Below are 21,465 nucleotides of genomic sequence, written 5' to 3'. Positions count from 1 at the left end.
CAGTTGCAAGATATTCCTCAATTAGATCCATTCTAGCATTGGCTATGTAGATGGGGTGGAAAATCCACCAGATGGATGTGAATGTCACCTTTCTCAATGATGTTGTTGAGGAGGAAATTTACATAGAGCATCCAGAAGGATTTGAGACATATGATTGAGATTCACATGTGTGCAGATTCAAGAGAGCATCATATGGTCTCAAAAATGCACTCTAAGTATGGTACACCTAGATCGATATTTATATTACTAGATTGGGATTCACCAAAAGTGAAGTAAATGCAAAACTCTGTCACATTGTGGTAGATGGTAAGTTTCTTATTCTTGTTTTAAATGTTGAGGATTTAATATTGACAGTGGAGGAGAAATTGATTTTCTCTTGCAAAGAGGATCTTGCAAGGGATTTTGAAATCAAAGACATGGGATTAATGCATTACTTCCTCAGGCTGTAAGTATGGAAAGGTGATGGTGAATTTTTTATTTCTTAAGGGAAGTAAGCCTTTGAAATACTTCATAGATTTCACATGGAAAATTGTAAATGCATGGACACACCTCTAGCTACAAACTAGATGAAGGGAAATGCCACTTCAAGTGAAGAGGTTGATGTTACCATTTATAAGCATCTTGTGGGGTCTTTGATGTATCTTTTTAACACAAGACCCGACATATGCCATGTGGTAAAAAATCTAAGGAAAGCTATTGTGATACCTACCAAGATGTATTGGAAGGAAAAAAAGCATGCGGTACGGTACCTCAAAGGAACTATTGAGTATGGAATATGGTACTAGAGGACAGAGGGAGTGAATATTCAAGGCTTCACTGATGTAAATTTGGTAGGGATTCTATCAGATAGGAAAAGTACTTTACGTGCTATCTTCAGTGTTGGCTCCGTAGTTATTTGTTGGTACAACAGGAAGCATAGATTTGTGGCACTTAGCTCAGCAGAGGCTGAGTACATAGTTGTAATTCAAGCGGCATGTAAGGCCATATGGATGAGTAAAATACCTGTGGGTATTTTCAATCAGGAGATGGATCCAACAATGATATATTGTGATAATCAAATTTGCATTAAGCTCTCTGAGAATCCGGTATTTCATGACAAGTCCAAGCATAGTGATATCCAATATCATCATTTGCTGAACTCTATGCAGAGGAGAATTAGGTTTCTATAGTACATTCCAACTGAGGAGAAAGATGCTTGACATCATGACACAAACATTATTAAGATCTAAATTTGAATTCCACAGGTGTAGGATAGGTGTGGTGAAAATTCCCTTTCTTAATAGGAGGGAGTGCTAAAAAATGTAGCAAGAAAGACTCAAATTAGCATTAGCCTTATTCAAATTGAGTAAATTGAATTTCCACATCAATAAGATAACTTGAAGCAATTTGATTTGAATGGAAAATGGCATCCACCCATGGAATTTACCCATGATATTGTAAGTGACATCCACCCATGGTATTTTCCCATGGTATCGTAAGTGGAATGGAACCTTGGTATTCATCCTCCCTTCGCATCTATCCACTCACAGAATTGGCCCATGGTATTATAAGTGACATCCACCCATGGTATTCATTCACCCATGGAATTTACATGTGGTATTGTAACAATATATCTATATCTATATCTATATCTATATATATATATATATATATATATATATATATATATATATATATATATATATAAAAGTAACAAGTCACATTTTGTAAAAGGACAAATTGTCCACCACAATGTAGCCTTTATAGTTATTATCTATTTTAATAATAAAAAAAAAATTTGGTTTTGTTATTGTGTGTTCTCCTCTTTTCTTCTGGCATTTCAGTTTTTCAGATCTTGGGGGCCTCTTCCCCCAAGATCCATTTCAATTTTTTAGATCTTGGGGGCCTCCTCCCAAGGTCTAGATCACAATTAATAGTGTGACATGGCTCTTGTCACTTAGGTAGCTCAATAAATTCGAGTTAGGGGCTTGGATTTCAATTATACATGTGTTGATTGCTAAATTTTAGCAGTCTAGTTCAGTTATTTTCAGTTGTATTCCAGTAACTGGCCTCTAACTATTGATAGAGTCAGTTAAAGGTCAGTTTTGCAGTGGGACAGTAGTATAACTCAGAGATCTGTCAGTTAACTGATCAATCAACCTAAAATAGCTAGTGCATGCATGGAATTCGAGTTCCTCAGTTGAAGTAGAGATGGCAAGGCTAGTGTAACATTAGTTGTATACTAGTTTGAGTGTACATGTGTTGCATACAATTAGGATATTGATCCTTGGGACTTGTGCAAACAATTAGGAGGAAATTCCTCTCTCTTAGGAGCTAATTTCCTCAAGATTGCACAAGGAAATAAGAGGCTTGATGAGAAAATAATTGGCTAAGTGTTGGCCAGAGTTTCTCATTTAGTAGAGAGAACAATTATTCTTTTGCAGGTTGAGATTAGAGTTGGAGTTGGAAATTGAAATAGTTTTTCTATTCAACTAATTAATGCAAAGAGGCTTGAGGGGTTCTTCACAGTTGGGTTCCCCTAGAAATCATTGTGTACTTGTGGTTTTGCTTGTTTCATGTCTATGCATATTGTTCTAAATTGTGATTTCCATTCTACAGATTATTAGAGTAGAATTGTGTCTCTTTCTTTTTCAGTTCGAAATCTTGAGTTGTTGCAATTTCTATGAAATTTATACATCCCCTGTTGTTGCTAATATTTTTATGGTGGACTTTCAAACCTTAGTCCTTGAGACCTTCCACTTAAAACCTAAATTATGGAGGTGATTTGTTGATGACACCTTTGTTATTTGGTCCCATGGTCTACCTATTGTCATGCGTTCCTTTATTATGTCAATCACATTTCCCCTCACATTCAGTTCACTATGGAACTTGAGGAGAACCATGTCCTTATCTCACACCTCCTTGATGGCTTCCTCACTCACCAAGTCTATCAAAAGAAAACTCTTATTGATAGATACCTCCATGCTAGATCCAACCATCATCCTACTAAAAAATATGCTGTTCTTAAAACCTTTGTTTCTAGAGCCATTGGAATGTCCCCTTTTCAATCTTTTCCCAGAGAAGAAGCTCATCTCACCAAAGCCATCAAATCTAATGGATATTGCACATCCTAAATCAAGAAGGCCTTTCATTTAGTTCTCCACCCCAACCTACAATCCTTTCTATTAAACCACCCCTAGCCAAGGTAACACTTCCCCACATTCAAGGAGACATTGATCATATATCCAAAATTATTTCTAAAAAGAACATCAAATATTATTTCAAACCCTAGAAAACCCTCAGCCAACTTTTCATATTGGCTAAGGAAAAGAGTGACCCTATGTTAGGGCCATAGTTTATGAAATCCCTTGCTCCTATGGAATGTCTTACATAGGGCAAACCGGTACATATGTCAAAGCTCGTCTCAAAGAGCACATGGTTGGCACCTACTATAACTCACTTATAACTGCATTGCTAAATCCACCATCGTTGAACACTCCCATAATACCAAGCATCTAATTTGTTTTGATAAAACTAAAACATTAGCCTCTGCTCCCTTCCATACCAACTGTGTCATTAGGGAAGCCTTAGAAATTGAAAAACTCCTAATAACATTAATCGTGAAGATGGATATAAATTATGCTATCCCTGGAAACTCACTATTGAGTTATTATCCTCTAGACCCCTTTATCCTAATATCAATTATAACCCCTCTTAACACCCTATCCCCACCCTTTCTCCTATCATTTTGAAATTTCCCTCACCCCCCTTTTTTTCTTCCTTCCTTTTGTTTTATTATAATTTTACTTTTCCTTTAATATTTAATTTAATTTCCATTCTTCCTTCCTTTTGTTTTATTATAATTTCTCCTTCCCTTTGCTATTTATTTTAATTGTATTTCCATTATAAACATATTTATACTTTCCTATTTAATTTAAATTCTTTTATTTCAAAATTTTTTGTTTCTTTCTTATTCTTCTTCTCCTAAATAGCTTAAAGAATTAAAAAAAAAAATCATTTAATCCATAAATTATGAATTCTACAATAATTTAATCTCCTTCTTCCTATTAATTATAATTTCTTTAAATTAGTATGTTTTCTTCTAATTATTTCTATGTCAATATACATTTGACCAATAAATAAAAATTGACCAATTTCTTGTCCTCAATTTCCCTTTTTAAAATAATTTATACAATTTAATTCTCTTTTTAAAATAATCTAAAATATTTAGATTCCTTTCTATTTTATTATTTCCCTTTCCAAAAATTCATTATAATCAATGCTATTTACTTATTCTAACAATTATATTTTTATCCAATTTAATGGTTATATTTTAGCTTCATCCTTTATCTATTTATATGAGTCTATCACTCTTCACATAACCATTTTAGCTTCATGTCCTTGAAGATAGATGAAGTGTTCACCTGAAAAATTAAGCATATCCATAAATACAATACAAAGTCTTCCAGAAATCTTTATTAATAAAATAAATTTTGTTAATATAAAATAAATTTAAAATATATAAATACACACTCACTAAATGAATAAATAAAAAGAATAGTATTTTTCTTACTCCTTACTTTATTATTCATTAATTTTTGTGAATGAAAATTAATTTTTGCTAATAAAAATAAATTAATAAGTAAAAAAAATCATAAATTTAAAATAGAAATTTCAATATTACAATTTAATATAATAAAGAGAAAGTCAAATTTCAACAAAATATACAAATAATATCTTTTTAAAATTATTTATTGTTTTTTAAATAAAAATACAATAATGGGTAAAAGAAGATAAAACACTTACAAGAAAAAATTCAAATATTATGAGACAAAAAATGGATCGTTGTTGAATTGAGGCTTCTGTGATCCATGTCAAGATTAAGAGAATTCTTCAGCTAAAATCACATGATAGAATATTTGTCGATGGAACCAACGAGCGTGGTTCATTGTCAAGACAAGTTATCTTACAAATGGATCATTGTCTTACAAATATTATAGAATCATGCTATAGATATTGTAAAATTTAGTTTTGATATATGGATAAAAGAAGCATTCAAAGTATTCTTCATGTTATACTTTCTCAATGTTATACATATTGCAAACTTTTTCTTTTTATGATATTTGGATTTTGTTTATTGCAAATTTTAGTATAAAACTAATCAAAATTCATTCTTAATGTACTATTGCTAACTTTTTATTTAAAATAATAATTAAAAAAATAATTTTATTAGGTATATTTTAAAAATAAAGTTAATAACTTCCTCTTAAATTTTTTAATGATTAAGAGGAAACATCCTTATACTATATTTTCTTAATCTTTATAGAATTTTTTACTGGAATTCAGATAATGTTATGAAAGTATTTTAATGTTTTATATTTTATTTAAATATTTTATTTTATTATATATTCCTATTATAAGTAATTAAATACTATAAATACATTATTTTAATTTTTATATTAATTAATAATATAATAAAAACGATGTGAAGTTATATATATATATATATATATATAATTTAAAAAAAAAATATTTTGATAAAATCAAAATCTAAGATAATATTACTGATTTTGTTAAATCATTTTTTACCAATTCTATATATAAAAATAAAAAGTAATAATAAATAATAATAAATTAATTTTTTATATTAATAACTTTTAAAAAATATATAAAAAATATAAATTATTTAATTTTAAATATTCTAAAAAATCAAATTTAAACTTGTGTAATAAGAACCAGATTTCTTTATTTAAAATCTTCAAACTAAATCACAACACTAAAATGCATTTTATTGTTTTATATCTTATTTAAATATTTTATCTTATTATCTATTCATATTATAAGTAATTAAATATTATAAATATATTATTTTATTAAAATTCAAATAAGGTTAAAAAGAATTTTATTGTTTTATATTTTATTTAAATATTTTATTTTAATATCTATTCATATTATAAGTAATTAAATATTGATGATGATGATGGTGGTGGTGGTTAACGTCCACCGAAACTAAATTGGTCTATCAGACCTATAATTTTCTTAGTTCTTAATTGCATAGTAATTTTCTTAGTTCTTAATTGTGTAGCTTTTCATCTTTTCTGGCGAGATTGATACTGTAGCTTTCTTTTTTTTCTCTACGGTCTTCCAACTTCCTTTATCTTGCATCTCCTTCATCTCTTCTGCTTCTTGGGAGATTGGTGCCTTAGCTTCGGGATCTGTTGTGTTCATCCTTTTGAGGATAGTTGGAGAAGAAGTTTGGTCTAGGAGATCTGCTTTGCTCTTAAATGAAAATTTATTTTGTGCGATATTCGAATCCTCATAACTATTGATGCTTGAGAGGTTGTCGAGTACACTTTTTGTTGTTGGGCGGGGCTTTCTCCCTACTTGTCTTGAGAGTTGTTTTTTTCTTGCCCGATTTCTTGTGATTCAGAGTTTTGTAGAGAGTGTTCTTCCTTTAATTTAATTTTTAATTTCTATTAAATTAAATATATTATATATATTATTTAATTTTACTTAATCAATAATATAATAAAAACTATGTGAAGTTATATTATTAATTTCTATTAATTTAAAACAAAAAAATATTTTATTAAAATGAAAATCTGAAATTATATTATTAATTATATTAAAATATTTTTTTACCAACTATATATAAAAAATAATAAAAAATTAAATTTTTAAATAGTTTTTTTTTTAATATTAAAAATGAAAATAATTTAATTTTTAATATTCTACAAAATCAAATTTAAATTTATGTAATAAGAATAAGATATTTTTATTTGAAATATTCCAACTAAATCACAACATTTCAGTTCATATATATATATATATAATTTTAAAATCATATTATATAAATTTTAATTATGCATTATTACGCATATAATTATATGTGTATAATTTTGAACGTTGCTTTCTCTTCATTTGCCCTCATTCGTCGATACGAAGTAGAGGAGTTATATACGTTCAAAAATTGAAGGGTAATACATAGCCATATTAGAGAGACTCAGACAAAATAGCCGTTTTTACATATTCCATCGCCGTTCAAACGGGTGTGGGATAGAGAAATTGATTGTGAAATAGAAGTCCAGTTAACTTCCGTGTCCATAATTATGGAGGTCCCACTAACTTCTTTAGTCTATACGGGGGACATTTAAAAGTCTTTACGAGGGGCATTCAGTTTAAATTATTTGATAAAGAAAGCATGGTTGCATCGTCAAGGTTTAATATGAGTTGGAGGTGGAAATAGAGTTAGAAAGTTGTAAGGAAATTATACATAAAGCAGTGGTTTTATGCACGACATTGATATAAAGCAGTGGTTTTATGCACGACATTGATTTAAATGCATAAGGGACATAAAGTCCAAGAAATAGGTGGGGAATTTTTCATTAATGTAATGAAATTTTTTATATAGGCATATATTTGGAAATTTGTGGGGAAATTATAGTGAAAGAGAAATCACCATATTCAATGTCAAATGCACAAGGGACATAAAGTCCAAAAAATAGGTGGGGAATTTTTCATTAATGTAATGAAAACTTTTAGATAGGCATATATTTGAAAATTTGTGAGGAAATTATAGTGAAAGAGAAATCACCATATTCAATGTCAAATGCACAAGGGACATAAAGTCCAAGAAACAGGTGGGGAATTTTTCATTAATGTAATGGAAACTTTTAGATGGGCATATATTTGGAAATTTGTGGGGAGATTATAGTGAAAGAGAAATCACCATATTCAATGTCAAATGCACAAGGGACATAAAGTCCAAGAAACAGGTGGGGAATTTTTCATTAATGTAATGGAAACTTTTAGATAGGCATATATTTGGAAATTTGTGGGGAAATTATAGTGAAAGAGAAATCACCATATTCAATGTCAAATGCACAAGGGACATAAAGTCCAAGAAACAGGTGGGGAATTTTTCATTAATGTAATGGAAACTTTTAGATAGGCATATATTTGGAAATTTGTGGGGAAATTATAGTGAAAGAGAAATCACCATATTCAATGTCAAATGCACAAGGGACATAAAGTCCAAGAAACAGGTGGGGAATTTTTCATTAATGTAATAGAAACTTTTAGATGGGCATATATTTGGAAATTTGTGAGGAAATTATAGTGAAAGAGAAATCACCATATTCAATGTCAAATGCACAAGGGACATCAAGTCCAAGAAACAAGTGGGGAATTTTTCATTAATGTGATGGAAACTTTTAGATAGGCATATATTTGGAAATTTGTGAGGAAATTATAGTGAAAGAGAAATCACCATATTCAATGTCAAATGCACAAGGGACATAAAGTCCAAGAAACAGGTGGGGAATTTTTCATTAATGTCTTTTAGATAGGCATATATTTGGAAATTTGTGAGGAAATTATAGTGAAAGAGAAATCACCATATTCAATGTCAAATGCACAAGGGACATCAAGTCCAAGAAACAGGTGGGGAATTTTTCATTAATGTAATGGAAACTTTTAGATAGACATATATTTGGAAATTTGTGAGGAAATTATAGTGAAAGAGAAATCACCATATTCAATGTCAAATGCACAAGGGACATAAAGTCCAAGAAACAGGTGGGGAATTTTTCATTAATGTAATGGAAACTTTTCGATAGGCATATATTTGAAAATTTGTGAGGAAATTATTTTGAAAGAGAAATCACCATATTCAATGTCAAATGCACAAGGGACATGAAGTCCAAGATATAGGTGGGGAATTTTATGTAATGGAAACTTTTAGATAGGCATATATTTGGAAATTTGTGAGGAAATTATAGTGAAAGAGAAATCACCATATTCAATGTAGTGACTTAGAGGGCATTGGGGGCATAAAGGTGAATAAATAGGTGGGATTTAACAATAATTTTAAGAAACTTGGAGTAGGTGGGATTTTACAATAGTTTTAAGAAACTTGGAGATGGTAAAGGTGTAGAGAAAGGTGTGGATTTTTTTAATAAGTTTATGGAAAATTTTAGTAAGTTTATTACACACACATACTCTACAACCCTCTAGTTTTGGACTCGTGACCTCTTAGGAGGAAACACTTACTATTAACCATCAATTCTATTACACATACATGGACTATAAATATTTTTATATTAAGAAATCATCTTAAATTCCATAGAAAAACAGATTTTCTAATGAGTAAATTTTCTGAACATTTAATTTCATGTCTTATATTAATTTCTTCATATTGTAAAAATTTGAAAACTAACAAAATTAATGCTTTTAATTATTTGATAAGTCTATATTTAACATTATCAAATATATAAACAAAATAGTTTAATACCACACGATTCCTTTCATTTGAGTGGCCCACACATTCATTTCTCCAAAAAAATATGGCTCAGCATCTCCAGGCAGGACTTCTTTATTAGGACCGCCGTAGTTATATATATGCTTGTGTGTAGATAGACATTAGCACACAGGTACTCGCACGTTCTGAAAGGCTTTGTAGTGGGAAAGGAAGAAATGGAGATTCTGAAATTTTTGCTTCTCTGCATCGCTGCCTCTCTGCCTGCAGCGTGGTCTACCAATCACCCAAAATGGAAGCTGTATTCCCATTCTCATCGTCGGGGAAATGGGTTATATGAACAAATGCCCCGTGAATTCCAATCTACTTGGCTTCAACGTCATTCTGATTCTGAACTCATGGTTCAAGAAACTGAATCTGCGTTGTCATCAATGGACGCCCACGATGAAAGAGATCTCCACGCTCTCTTGTCGTTCAAAGAGTCCATCACGCTGGATCCATTTGGCTTGCTTTCCAATTGGAGGGCAGATAATTCCGATAACATGTGCTCGTCATGGTATGGTGTTCGCTGCAGGAAGCACACCAAAAGAGTCGTCGGTATCGACCTTTCTGGGTCATGGCAAGGCACCCAATGGTTGGAAGGTACCCTTTCTCCCTCGCTTGGAAATCTGTCTTTATTGTGCAGTTTCAATATTTCTGGTCAGTGGTTAACTGGACGAATTCCACCCCAGTTTGGCCAGCTTAAGTCATTGCAAATACTTGATCTCGGATGGAATGACTTCAGTGGGTCAATCCCAGCCGAATTAGGCCAGCTGCAAAATCTCCGCACCCTGAATCTTTGCTTTACTTTCATAGAAGGAGGAATTCCACCTCAGATTGGTCGACTTAAATCATTGCGAGTACTTGACCTCAGTGAAAGTTGGATTGAGGGTTCTATTCCAGTGGAGTTGGGCCTGCTTAAAGAGTTGCGAGTACTTGACCTCAGTGAAAGTTGGATTGGGGGTTCTATTCCAGTGGAGTTGGGCCTGCTTACAGAGTTGCGAGTACTTCACCTCAGCGGCAATGAGCTCAACGGTTCCATTCCAGTCGAGTTGGGCCTGTCGCAGAAACTGGAGTCCCTGTTTCTGGAAAAGAACGATTTCTCAGGCAGTATACCATGTGAGTTAGGTAATCTGACACAACTTACACAACTATCCATCTCTGGCTTGAATATTTCTGATTCTATTCTTTTGGAGATATTTAGGCTTCCTCTCTCCTATCTTTCTCTCGGTCGTCTTAGCCTCACAACAAGCATGCTTAAAGCCATAGCAAATTTGAGCAATCTGACCCACTTAGATCTTTATGAAATTGGAGCCACTAGCATCCCTGAAGACATTGCCAAGTTGACCAAATTGACGCACTTAGGTCTTTCTGGAAATAGTCTAACTAACATCCCTGCACATATGGGCAATCTAACCAAGTTGAAAGTCTTAGATCTTTCTCAAAATAGACTCACTGGCAATATACCCAAAGCCATTCTTAATTTGTCTCAATTAACAGAACTACATATTTCTTCAAACTTGTTGACTGGTAGGATTCTGATAGCCGTTGCCAATTTGCGTCATTTAACTTATCTAGACCTCAGTAACAATACACTCACCGGAAGTCTACCCAAATCCATTACCAATTTAAAGAACCTTCAACGGCTTGACCTTTCAAAAAACAATTTGACCAGCAGAATTCCAAGAGCCATTGGCAAGCTCCATTCCCTTCAACTTTTAGATTTGTCTTCAAACAAATTCACTGGGCATATCCCCCCTAGCATAGGTCAACTAATCTCTCTCTGGTATCTAAATTTGTATTCAAACAAATTAACTGGGCATATCCCCTCTAGCATAGGTCAACTAAAAGCTCTCTATTCTCTAGCCTTATATGATAACAGTTTATCAGGATGTATTCCTAAAAGTATCAATGGTTTGATTTCATTAGACACATTGGATCTATCAGAAAACAACTTGGAAGGGCCGATTCCTGAAAGCATTGGAAATTGCACATATATGACAATTTTCTCTGGTCATTCTAATAAATTTTCTGGGGCATTGCCTGCATCTCTGGTCCACTGCACTAAACTTCGGCTACTGGATTTAAGGAAAAATGGATTGACAGGTGAGCTTCCTGAATACTTCACATCTTTTCAGGATTTGGAAGCTTTAATCCTTGGTTATAATAATCTGCATGGTTGTATTCCTCAACAAATCACAAATCTTACCAGGTTGCATGTGTTGGATTTATCCAACAACAAATTCAGTGGAAGGATACCAACTCATCTTGAGAGACTCTCTGGATTTGCAAATGTGTCAAATAACATTGAACTAGATAATGAAGTTACAATTGGCATGAAAGGAAATGAGTATACTTTATCATATCTATTGCCCACAAATATTATTTTGGATTTCTCTTGTAATAATCTTACAGGAGAAATCCCTGCAAGCATTGGAAGCATGCATAGGTTACGCCTATTGAATTTATCTCAAAATCAATTGGAAGGACGTATGCCTACGTCTCTTAGTATGATACCTTCTTTAGAGGAACTGGACTTGTCAAATAATAATTTGAGTGGATTGATCCCCGAAGTCCTCTCTAAATTATCAATGTTAGCTTCTTTTGATGTTTCATCTAACAATCTTTGTGGGCTAATCCCAAAGGGTACACAATTTTCCACTTTCAATGTAACATCTTTTGAAAGGAATGAGTGCTTATGCGGATTTCCTCTACCAACATGCGAGCAAAAGGATAAGCTGAAGAAAACACCCACCAGAGACGCTAGTAATGATAAAAGAGGATGGCTAAGCTATGTCAATGAAAAGGTGTCATTGATAGCATTGGCACTAGGAATGGGAATTGGATTTGGTGGAGTTATAGCTATGTTTATTGTTTGGGACAAAGCAAGGCGGTGGGTGATGAATGTGCCCTCCAACAACAAACAAAAGCCTTTTTATGGGGTTTACCGATTCCCAACATAAGTTATCACCACTCCATATGCACATGTTTTCTTATTATTGTTTAGTTTTGAATGGTGGATAAACTACTCATCCACATAGATGTGTTTTCTTATTATTGTTTAGTTTTGAACAATGGATAAACTACTTATCCACATAGATGTAAAAAAGAGACTTCTTCTAATTAGCAAATATGTGTACAAAAATTATAATGAATTCAACAAATGCCTCAGTTTTCTTATTATTTTCTAATGTTGAATGGTGGATAAACTACCTTTCCACATAGATGTTAAAAAGTGATTGCTTCTTATTAGCAAGTATCTGTACAAAAGTATAATGAATTTTACAAATTTTAGAGTGATTTTATATGGTTTATAATATTTTGTTTATGGAATTTTAATCAAAATTAAGATATATTGTGAATCAATTATAATTATACTATTTATTATATATATAATATAAACAAATTTAGTTTTTGAATTATGTAATTTTATATATTTGTTTTATTGTTAAGTAGATGACTTCTTTTAAAAAAAATCATCTTTCATTATTTATCTTTCTATTTTCAAGTTAATTTGATATTTATTTTCTTACACATATTTTATGTTGTGTAGTAACACATAAACTTATTAAATTAATTAAAACAATAAGAATATTAAATTACTTAAAACAATAAAATATTCATAATTCATTAACAATGAGTTAAAATTTCCGACTTCAAACTTAAATTGCCATATATTGTTTACAAAAAATACCATAATAAGTATGAAAGAATCAATAGTTATAAAAAGTACTAGAAACTAGAAAGGACAAGTAAATCTGCTATCTACCAAAATTTCTTGCTGCCAAACTTCTATTTTATTTTCTCGTGATCTATGAACAATGGGAGTCTCCTCTTGCATAGTTTGACGACCATGTCCAAAACTAGAAGGCACATGACCTCCACACAATGTTGCAGATGGAGGTGGCGACAAAGTTGGTGCAACTTGAGCCTTGCTAGTGGATCGAGGTGGCATTGTTGTTGATGTTGTTGCTGCTACTTCATCCTCATTGTCCAAAAGTTCTGCTTCCAACTCTTCTAAATGTAAGGCTCCAACCTCCAAATTATCCTCCTTTGGGTTGTTGTGCCAAGTGATATGCTCTATCAAATCGAGCCTGCTCACAATAATGTGTCAACAACCTTAAGTTGTAGTGTACATAAACCAAGCTTTATGCCTAGTTTTTATTGAGACAATTTTTTTTAACATTGTGGATGAAGCTATAGGTGCTCCAACACCATTGTAGAAGAAGTATTAACCACCTGTGAAAGCAATAGGGAGGGAGCAATTTTTTTTTTGGTGGGAGCCACTAGGGAGTGAAATTTTTTGGCAGTAGTGTAGTCTTGAAAATCGCTCCCAAATAAGAGTGATTCAGGAGCGCACTCCCTAGGTCACTCCCTAAGCGCTTTCATTCGGAATGCGCTTCAGGAGCAGGTGTGAGGGTGGGGGCGCGGGCAGGGCGCTCCCCCATAGCCCTGATTGATACAAACTTGATTTTTCATCTACAATAACATCCCTATCATTGGTTACATTGTTAGTGCCAAGCCTTTGATTGGTCACTACTCACTATATCCAACAAGTAATGATATCTTATATTTACTATTTTTCCTTTTCAGAATTAAATCATATGCAACATGATAAAAATCCTTAAGGAACTTACCCATGGTTTCTTATTAGGCCATGCATTTTCAAGTACTCCTGTTCAACAACTTAATGGCAATATGAATTGATTTAGCTCAATGTTTGTTTGGAACTGCCTTGCCTTGTAAGTTGTAACATACACCTTACCATCTCCATCAAGGCACAACCAACTCCATTTGGATCCCTTTTTTTACAAAAATTAACAACTTGTTTAAAAAAAACTCAATTCCATTATTTGACTTCAGTTGTTATATCTGTTTCATTCTCCACTAATGCATTATGGTTTATGAACTCCATGAATTAATCAAACTACCTTTTCAAAAAGAACACTTACATCCTTCTAGAGAAATAACTAAGGAAATACAATACCTTTCACCAAAAATAGAGGTTGTCTTCACGTGTCTGCAAAAGTCACATGAAACCAAATCCAACACTCACTGTGCTCTCCAACATCTCGTTCCTCAAAGGCCTTCCTGTGCCATTTTTCTGGCAAACAAGCTGCACAAATATCTTTCTTTTCATGGATTGATGGCAATCCATTTACCATCCTGAATCAACATTGGTCACCAAAGCATGTGATTTTGCAACAAAAATATTTGATGCTCTTTAACCCTTGATGCGATCACCTTGTTGTTGTTGATGATTATAGCTTGGACAAGTGCTTCTGCATAGGCTAGGTGTCAAGCATGTAGAAGTGGTCCAAGACTCTCTAGGTACTAGCTCATGTTGAGTAAGTGAATTTTATGATTTCTTACCCAATGTCTAACTTAGGGAAACATAGATTGATTAATTAATTAATGTTGGTTATTAGGGTAAGGTTTTCTAATGAAAAGTGAAGTAATTCATTTAAGTGAGATAGATCTAATCTATATTGTTGATCTCAAGTGAGACTTAGGAGAGGAGGGAGACACATGGAACTATTGAGAGAGTGAGTTTCTCAAGTGGAGTGAGGGACTCAAGACCAAAGAGGAAGAAAAATGTGTAGCTAGAGATTCAAGTGAGCACAAGGGATTTTGTAGGTGGAGTGCATAGGGGCCAAGAATTTATGGGGTTGAGGCTGAGACTGTGCCACAATCTTAGAGAGGGTGAGATCCAACACGTGTGCCCTGAGTGTGGGGAGGTTGAGATGGTTGTGGCCGCATTGGTGGAGGGCTGAGCAACTTCAAGAGGGTCACAACTTGAACTAGGGCATAGAGATCCTTGTTGTAGGTAGGGTACTTGAGAACCGCTCCATGAAATACTTTAGAATGGTAGCATACAGGCCTTCCACTCTAGGACTGTACTTCATTGTTGAGGGTTTATCCTGTCTGAGTATAACCCACATTTGTTTTTTTAACTGTGTCATTTTCTTTTTTGTTCTTTCAGGGAGGAGATGCCCTAGGCACTCTTTATTTTGTTATTCTTTATATCCTAACAAATCCCATTGATCTATTTTGGTCAGTAGTGAACGTTGATATAATTTCATTTCATGTTATTTAATTTCCAAAGCAATGTTTGAATGACAATCTGCCATCTGAAATAGAAATTTGGGATGATTTTCTCTTAAGCAGGGAGGAGGTGATGAAACCTATCATGTGAAATGTAATCTTAATGCCATCTAGTAGTAATTTAAATTTACGTAGGCTACCATTATTTGTTAGGAGACTTACTAAAAATAAGTAGTCAATATTTCTTATTGTAACAATTTATTGTTTATAACTGGTAGTGCAGTTCCATATGAGCCCAGCTCATGAGTGCTATGTCATATTCTTTGTAAGATATCCCAATCTAGTCAAAAAAGCTTCTATTTTCGGATTTTCTGCTTTACCATTCAGTGAGTTCTTAGGGGTAAAGACTCTAATCTTGGTGGTATCGATTAATCCCTTTTCATTTTATTGAATAATTAATTTTGTTCCTGATTTGAAGAAGTGCTTATTGTGTGGTGAGTTAGCCATATATTTAAACTGTTTGAAAACATGCATTCTAAAGTTTGTTCTATTCTCTTCTGCTTTTGTAAATGTTTCTGCTCTCATAGGAAGCAAATTTGTAAACCTCCTTTATTTTTTAAGGGATCTGGATGATTTGCTGCAGAAGTTGCTAACGTTTGGCTCCATGTTGCATGGGCACATTCCTGCCCCTCCTGCTCATGCTACAGAAGTATGCTCCAGATGGGGGCATGTACTCCTGACTGGGGGGAATGTGCTTTCGACTGCTTCCAAAAATGCTACTTGTACAAGTGAAATACACCTGTTTTTCTTTATTTTTAATTTTTAATTTATTTATTGGAAATGATGTTGATATGACTTTATCATTAGTGACCTCATGTATATGGTAGATTAGGATATCTGATTTTAAAGTCTGTAACTTCCAAATGGTTAACTGTTGTTTACCAGTCTTGAGGCATGTCCTAAATGGTTCATGGTGTAATCAAATACAAATAACGTTTTCAACTTCTTAATAATGTAGAACTGTCTATATGTAGCACTCAAATTTATGTTTTCAACTTTTCTGCAACTAATTTGGTATTCATCAGGCTGTTTTTTTTTTAATATATATGCATTATAACATAGACAAATATATTTCAATATATATATATGTGTGTGTGTGTCTATGAAGTCCTGAGAATGATCACTTCTGAGTTTTTTTGGGGAAGGACTACTGCTTCTGCTCCCGTTCGCTGCTTCATTCTGTGCTTGTGCAACAACACTTTGGCTATAGAATGCTTCTTCAGCTATTATGGGGATAAGTTTTGTATTTAAATATAATGGGTTCCAAAACATAATTCCAAGTCTTTGGTTCCGGTGTAGGGCCAATAAGCAGTCTTATTATGGTGCCACTTCCTTCGCGTGGAATTTTCTCAGATAATCAAGTTAGTTTTCATAACAAGGGGAGATCTTTCCTCTTGCCGTCACCATTGAAGAAATATAGAGAACCAAGGGTAGGGGATCCAGGTTATGACATTTCAAATGGCCCGTCAGTAATTCTTCCTTCACAGGAAATTGATTCTGTGAATGGTGGATGTTTCAATACTCTTCTTGCCATGAAGCGACAAGTCAACGAGTTGCAGGTGAGGAAACATATCTTTGGTGCTGTTCATCTTGTTTGTTGTTTCACCTTATTTTTGCTGTGAAAAATCATGATATGAAAATTAGATGCATCCTGTATTCTTTTGCTATTGTTTATCCCTACAAAGTAAATTATAGATGATTAAGAATATCAACATATTTTGTTTTTTCTTCATGAAACAATGATTTAGTCTTTCAACCCAACTTGAACTTGACTGAAATTTTTTTATGCTATTTTTTCTTGCTAGCTATTTCCAGTATTACAAAGAAAATGAGTCAGGAAAACCATACTGAGTACCACTCTGACTGTTTGTCGCATTTTTTATACATATGAACAATTTTCTTAAAAAATGCATTTTCCAGGCACATAATTCTTCTGAACATTTTATTCAGGTTGCTTAAAGAAAACATATTGAACCTGATAGCTATATGAATTATTGGTAAAACATAAATGAACATGCTCTATTTATATGAATTATTGATCTAATTTAGAAAGCAATCCTTGCGGGGCATCTTTTGTGAGTCCTTATGGAGCAATACTTAATGTACAAACAATTTACCAGTTTGCATGCGGTATTGTTCTCATCATTTTGTTGTGGATCCCCCATGTATAGAAGAGCATAAAAATATCTGAAATCTAAAAATAATTTCTACAAGTTGTAAATAGGTAGGAATGAGTTAACTAAAGCATTCCCTTTGATAAATATTAGAATGCCCTGTAAGGATATTGGTAGTGTAGACTGTTGGAAGTTCCATTGCCATTGTTTCATAATTGAAGATAGAACTGTTCTTCTAGAGCAATATTATTGTGTTTCAGCCTCCTTTTAAAATCCAAATAAAATGAGTAGATTTTACTTCATTTGGTAACAATGAATAAATAGGAATATTCTGTGGTGCTCCAGTATTAAACTGCATACTGTGTACACCCATTGAGTATATCCTTAAAATATTCCAATCATTTTACTGATGCATTTTAAGAGGCCTTCTATACCAGCTAAAAGAAATATTAAACTATTAATGCAAATAAGAAAAAGTAATTACTGCAAATGTTTATCATGTTTTACCAGAGTTTCACAAAATTAGGCATTTGTAACATATTCAGATGAGCTACCATGGTTGGTGTTAGTCAATTTGTTACCTGTTCCTGGTTTGCTCATTCCCATTGATGATGGTTACATGATATCTTTGGCGTGTTTAACTTACATTGCTTACCCATGACAATGAACTTTCCTCCATATAACAGTATATTTTAGTGAGACTCCAATGACTCAGTTTCTTCTTTAGTACTTGCACTGTTCAACCAGGGATTCAGGTTCCTACATATTGTTGACATTGAAACCTGTTAATGATGAGCATGATACACGAGCTAAATCAGTATTTCTGGAAAGAAATTTGTCATTGGTTCACAAGCAGCCCAATGCCTATGCCAGATGGATTAGAAAATAAATGTCAAAGTGGGTGAGCCTTCTACTTAGAGGGAATCAGGAATCCTATGATTCATTCACCTTGACACATTTTAAAGATGGAAAGAGAAATGAGAAAGTCATAGTTAGGAATCCATTTTCAATAGATCAAGCAGGATGAAAGTTGAAGGTAATTGAGCAAGAGGAAAGCTAGAGAAGAATATCTGTCTCTTCTTTCTAAAGAGAGATTTATTAACCGGAGTCTGAACATATTTGTAAACAAGATATGTGTTGGGAAGTCCGGAGTGAAAGATTACAGCATGCTTTTTTATAATTTTGTATTTGTTTAGTAAGTCTTGACAGAAGAATGGGTGGCTCTAATTTTGGTTTGTACTCTTTTGATAGGCTATATCATGCAACTTTTACAGCCTTGGAGTAAACTGTTTTTGAAAGCGTAAACTATATGTTTCAATTATTTCTGCCTGTCTTGTTGCAATAATTTTGTTCTTTCCATTTCAGACTCTGCCCAATCAAGTTTAGACAAAAATAAAATAATCATTTTGAAATCTGGAAGGAGCCCACATGTAAACATGATTCAGACATAACAATCAAGGATTAAATGCCATATAAACTACCAATGTACCTGTAAAATATTGTCATGTTAATCTTTGCTGTTTTTATTTGGTGTGATACTTTCTCATTCTAATATGGAAAATTTCCAGCATCAAGGTTCTTCGACTTCTATTCAAATGGAGTTGGAAAGGTTGAGATCAGAATACAGCCGGTCTCTGCACATGATACAACAGTGGCAACAAGTTTATCAAGACCTGCACTACTTCTGTGTGACTGAGCTTATGGGTGATAATAAAGCTGGAGAGGATGGCGAGGAAGCTGATAGAAACAATGAAAAGGGAAAAAGGGGAAGAGGGAAGGCTACTGGAAGGAAATGAATGCAACTTGTGGGTTGTCTGTTAAGCATGGACTCTGTTTTCATCAAGTGGCATGCAGGTCTACAGTTTTGTAGTCAAGTGAGGTTGATTCATGTTTATTCATTCTAGGTGAGTACATTTATAATTTTATTCTATTTTTATGCCTTCGGGGAGTAAATGTTATTTGTGCATACCCCACTTGGCATATGTATTGAGTAAAGGTCAATACCTAACAAGTGAAAATTGGTCATAGGATGGTACACAGTCTTGATTCACCCTTGTATTAATAGGTATGCTAGTGCCCAAGTTTCTTTACAAGGAGGAGAAAACATAAGAGGAAATTTTAATACTGATTGTCTGCCTAGAAGAATTTTCAGTCCAGTAAATTTTATATATATTTCCAACTATCACATCTGTTGCGGATTTCTGAAATGGGCAACTGCTGCCGGTGAGCTTGTTTTTTATCTTTCAAGAACCAGCAGTTGGGATCAGAAAATCACTGATACAGTATTGAGTTGTAGTGCATTGAGCATTGTGCCTCCACTATCTATATACCCTAGATTGTTACACTATTGCTTGGAGAAAATAACATTTAGTGGATCATAAAAAAAGATCATTTGGTTTGTTGGGATCTTGAACATTATTCCATTGATTTTTTCTACACAATCTTTGTTATTGTCAATTAATTATATTCCGTTTTTTATTTCAAAGCTGGGAAATTCCCTGTATTCTGGGCAATTTCAATGATTACAAGCGCTCTATATACTATTTGTTTATCTCTATTCTGATCATGTACCTTTAATGAGCTTAACATCGTATTGAAACGAGCATCTGAGTGTGGGAATATTCAGTGGGAGAGCACTAGAATTTCTATTTAAATAGTAAATCAACATGAGCTCATACGCTTGATATTGTAAAACTATCTTTGATTTAGGGCTGTCATGCACTATTTTGGAAGTTGAGTAGATTTAAGTAGATTATATTTTGCAGTATATTTATAGTAAAGAAAAATGACATTTTTTGAAAGTGGATCAGATGTTACTTCAAGATACTCTGGTGTTTAGTCAGTTGTGGTAATATTAGCCTTTCGTCTAACAGAATATTTAAGCCAGTCATGAATTTGATTTAATTTTCATTTGGTGTGAAATCACCTTGTTTCACTACGATTATCATTTTACTATATTTTGCAGAATATTTATAATAAAGCAAAATGACATTTCTTAAAAGTGGATGGGAAGTTACCTTAAGATACTTTGGTCTTTAATCATGTGGTAATATTAGCCTTTCGTTTAACAGAATTATTAAGCCAGTCATGAATTTGATTTACTGTCTATTTGGTGTGAGACCAACCTTGTTTACTGACAATTATCATTTTACTAATTTTTCCAAAATAAGGTTTTATATCTTTCAGGTTAAAAGGTGGCTTTATAGCTAGGAGATTGACATAATTAAAAGCATGCACTTCTTGAAAAACACCATCTTAAATGAAATATATGCGCATCTGCAGTTAGTCATAGTTTTCGTGAGGTTGTCACAACAGATTCTATATGGAAACGGTATATTTAATAGCAAATAATGTAAAATGCTACAGTACGTCACTCTCCGTTGACTAAACAAATAGTTTTTGGTTCGAGATAATGATCCTAAGGTCCTGCTGTTATTACTCCATAGACGCGTTTTCCATTTTTGTCTCAGCTTTTATGAAATACCACACATTCATTTGTCTCTTCATTTAAATTGATAACCAGTGGTATTTATTTTTTAAAACATTGTTATCTTATTGGTGAGAAAATATCTTAGTGACCTTCGTTAATGGAGTTTTCCCCTTGCATACTTGCAGCAGAGTTTTTTTTTTCAGAGAGAAAAAATCTTCATACTTGCAGCAGAGTTAAGACAATACAAGGTTCAGTTTACTGTCTATGCGAGCTAGGTAGAACTTGAAGGTCCAATTTACTATCTATACTTTGCTTCACTTACGTAGTCTTTTTCTATCTTATCAATATTCAACCATTTTGGTTCATAGGTATGTTTTTGTTTCTTCGTTACCTTGTACATAATGTTGGTTTTCTTAGAGCTTGTTTCATTTTCCGTAGTGTTTTTGATGTCTTGAAGGGTTTGTTTCATCTCCAATAATGTTGGTTGTTTTCTTGCATAAAGGTCTTTTATGCAACATTTCACTTTTCATTTGGTAGTATTT

At 33.1% G+C, this 21,465-nt stretch overlaps 1 protein-coding gene across 1 annotated transcript in view; it reads left to right on the top strand.

The window, feature by feature from the left end:
- LOC149150995 (uncharacterized) overlaps positions 1-19,893 on the top strand; it is a gene marked incomplete at its 5' end in the record, with an annotated part of 307,727 nt that extends 287,834 nt beyond the window's left edge. The window contains 3 exons of the mRNA XM_089443022.1: positions 9,397-10,402; positions 16,679-16,938; positions 19,062-19,893. Of these exons, the coding sequence (XP_089299148.1) occupies positions 9,397-10,402; positions 16,679-16,938; positions 19,062-19,289 (1,494 nt within the window). The remainder of the gene's footprint in view (positions 1-9,396; positions 10,403-16,678; positions 16,939-19,061) is intronic.
- Positions 19,894-21,465: the final 1,572 nt, after the last annotated feature.

The sequence above is a fragment of the Pinus tabuliformis genome, chromosome 9 (assembly GCF_031772625.1).
Source record: "Pinus tabuliformis cultivar Carrire ecotype Pingquan chromosome 9, CPIR1, whole genome shotgun sequence".
NCBI classification, from domain to species: domain Eukaryota; kingdom Viridiplantae; phylum Streptophyta; class Pinopsida; order Pinales; family Pinaceae; genus Pinus; species Pinus tabuliformis.
The sequence above is the reverse complement of the archived record's forward strand: the minus strand, read 5'-3'. Positions and strand labels throughout refer to the sequence as shown.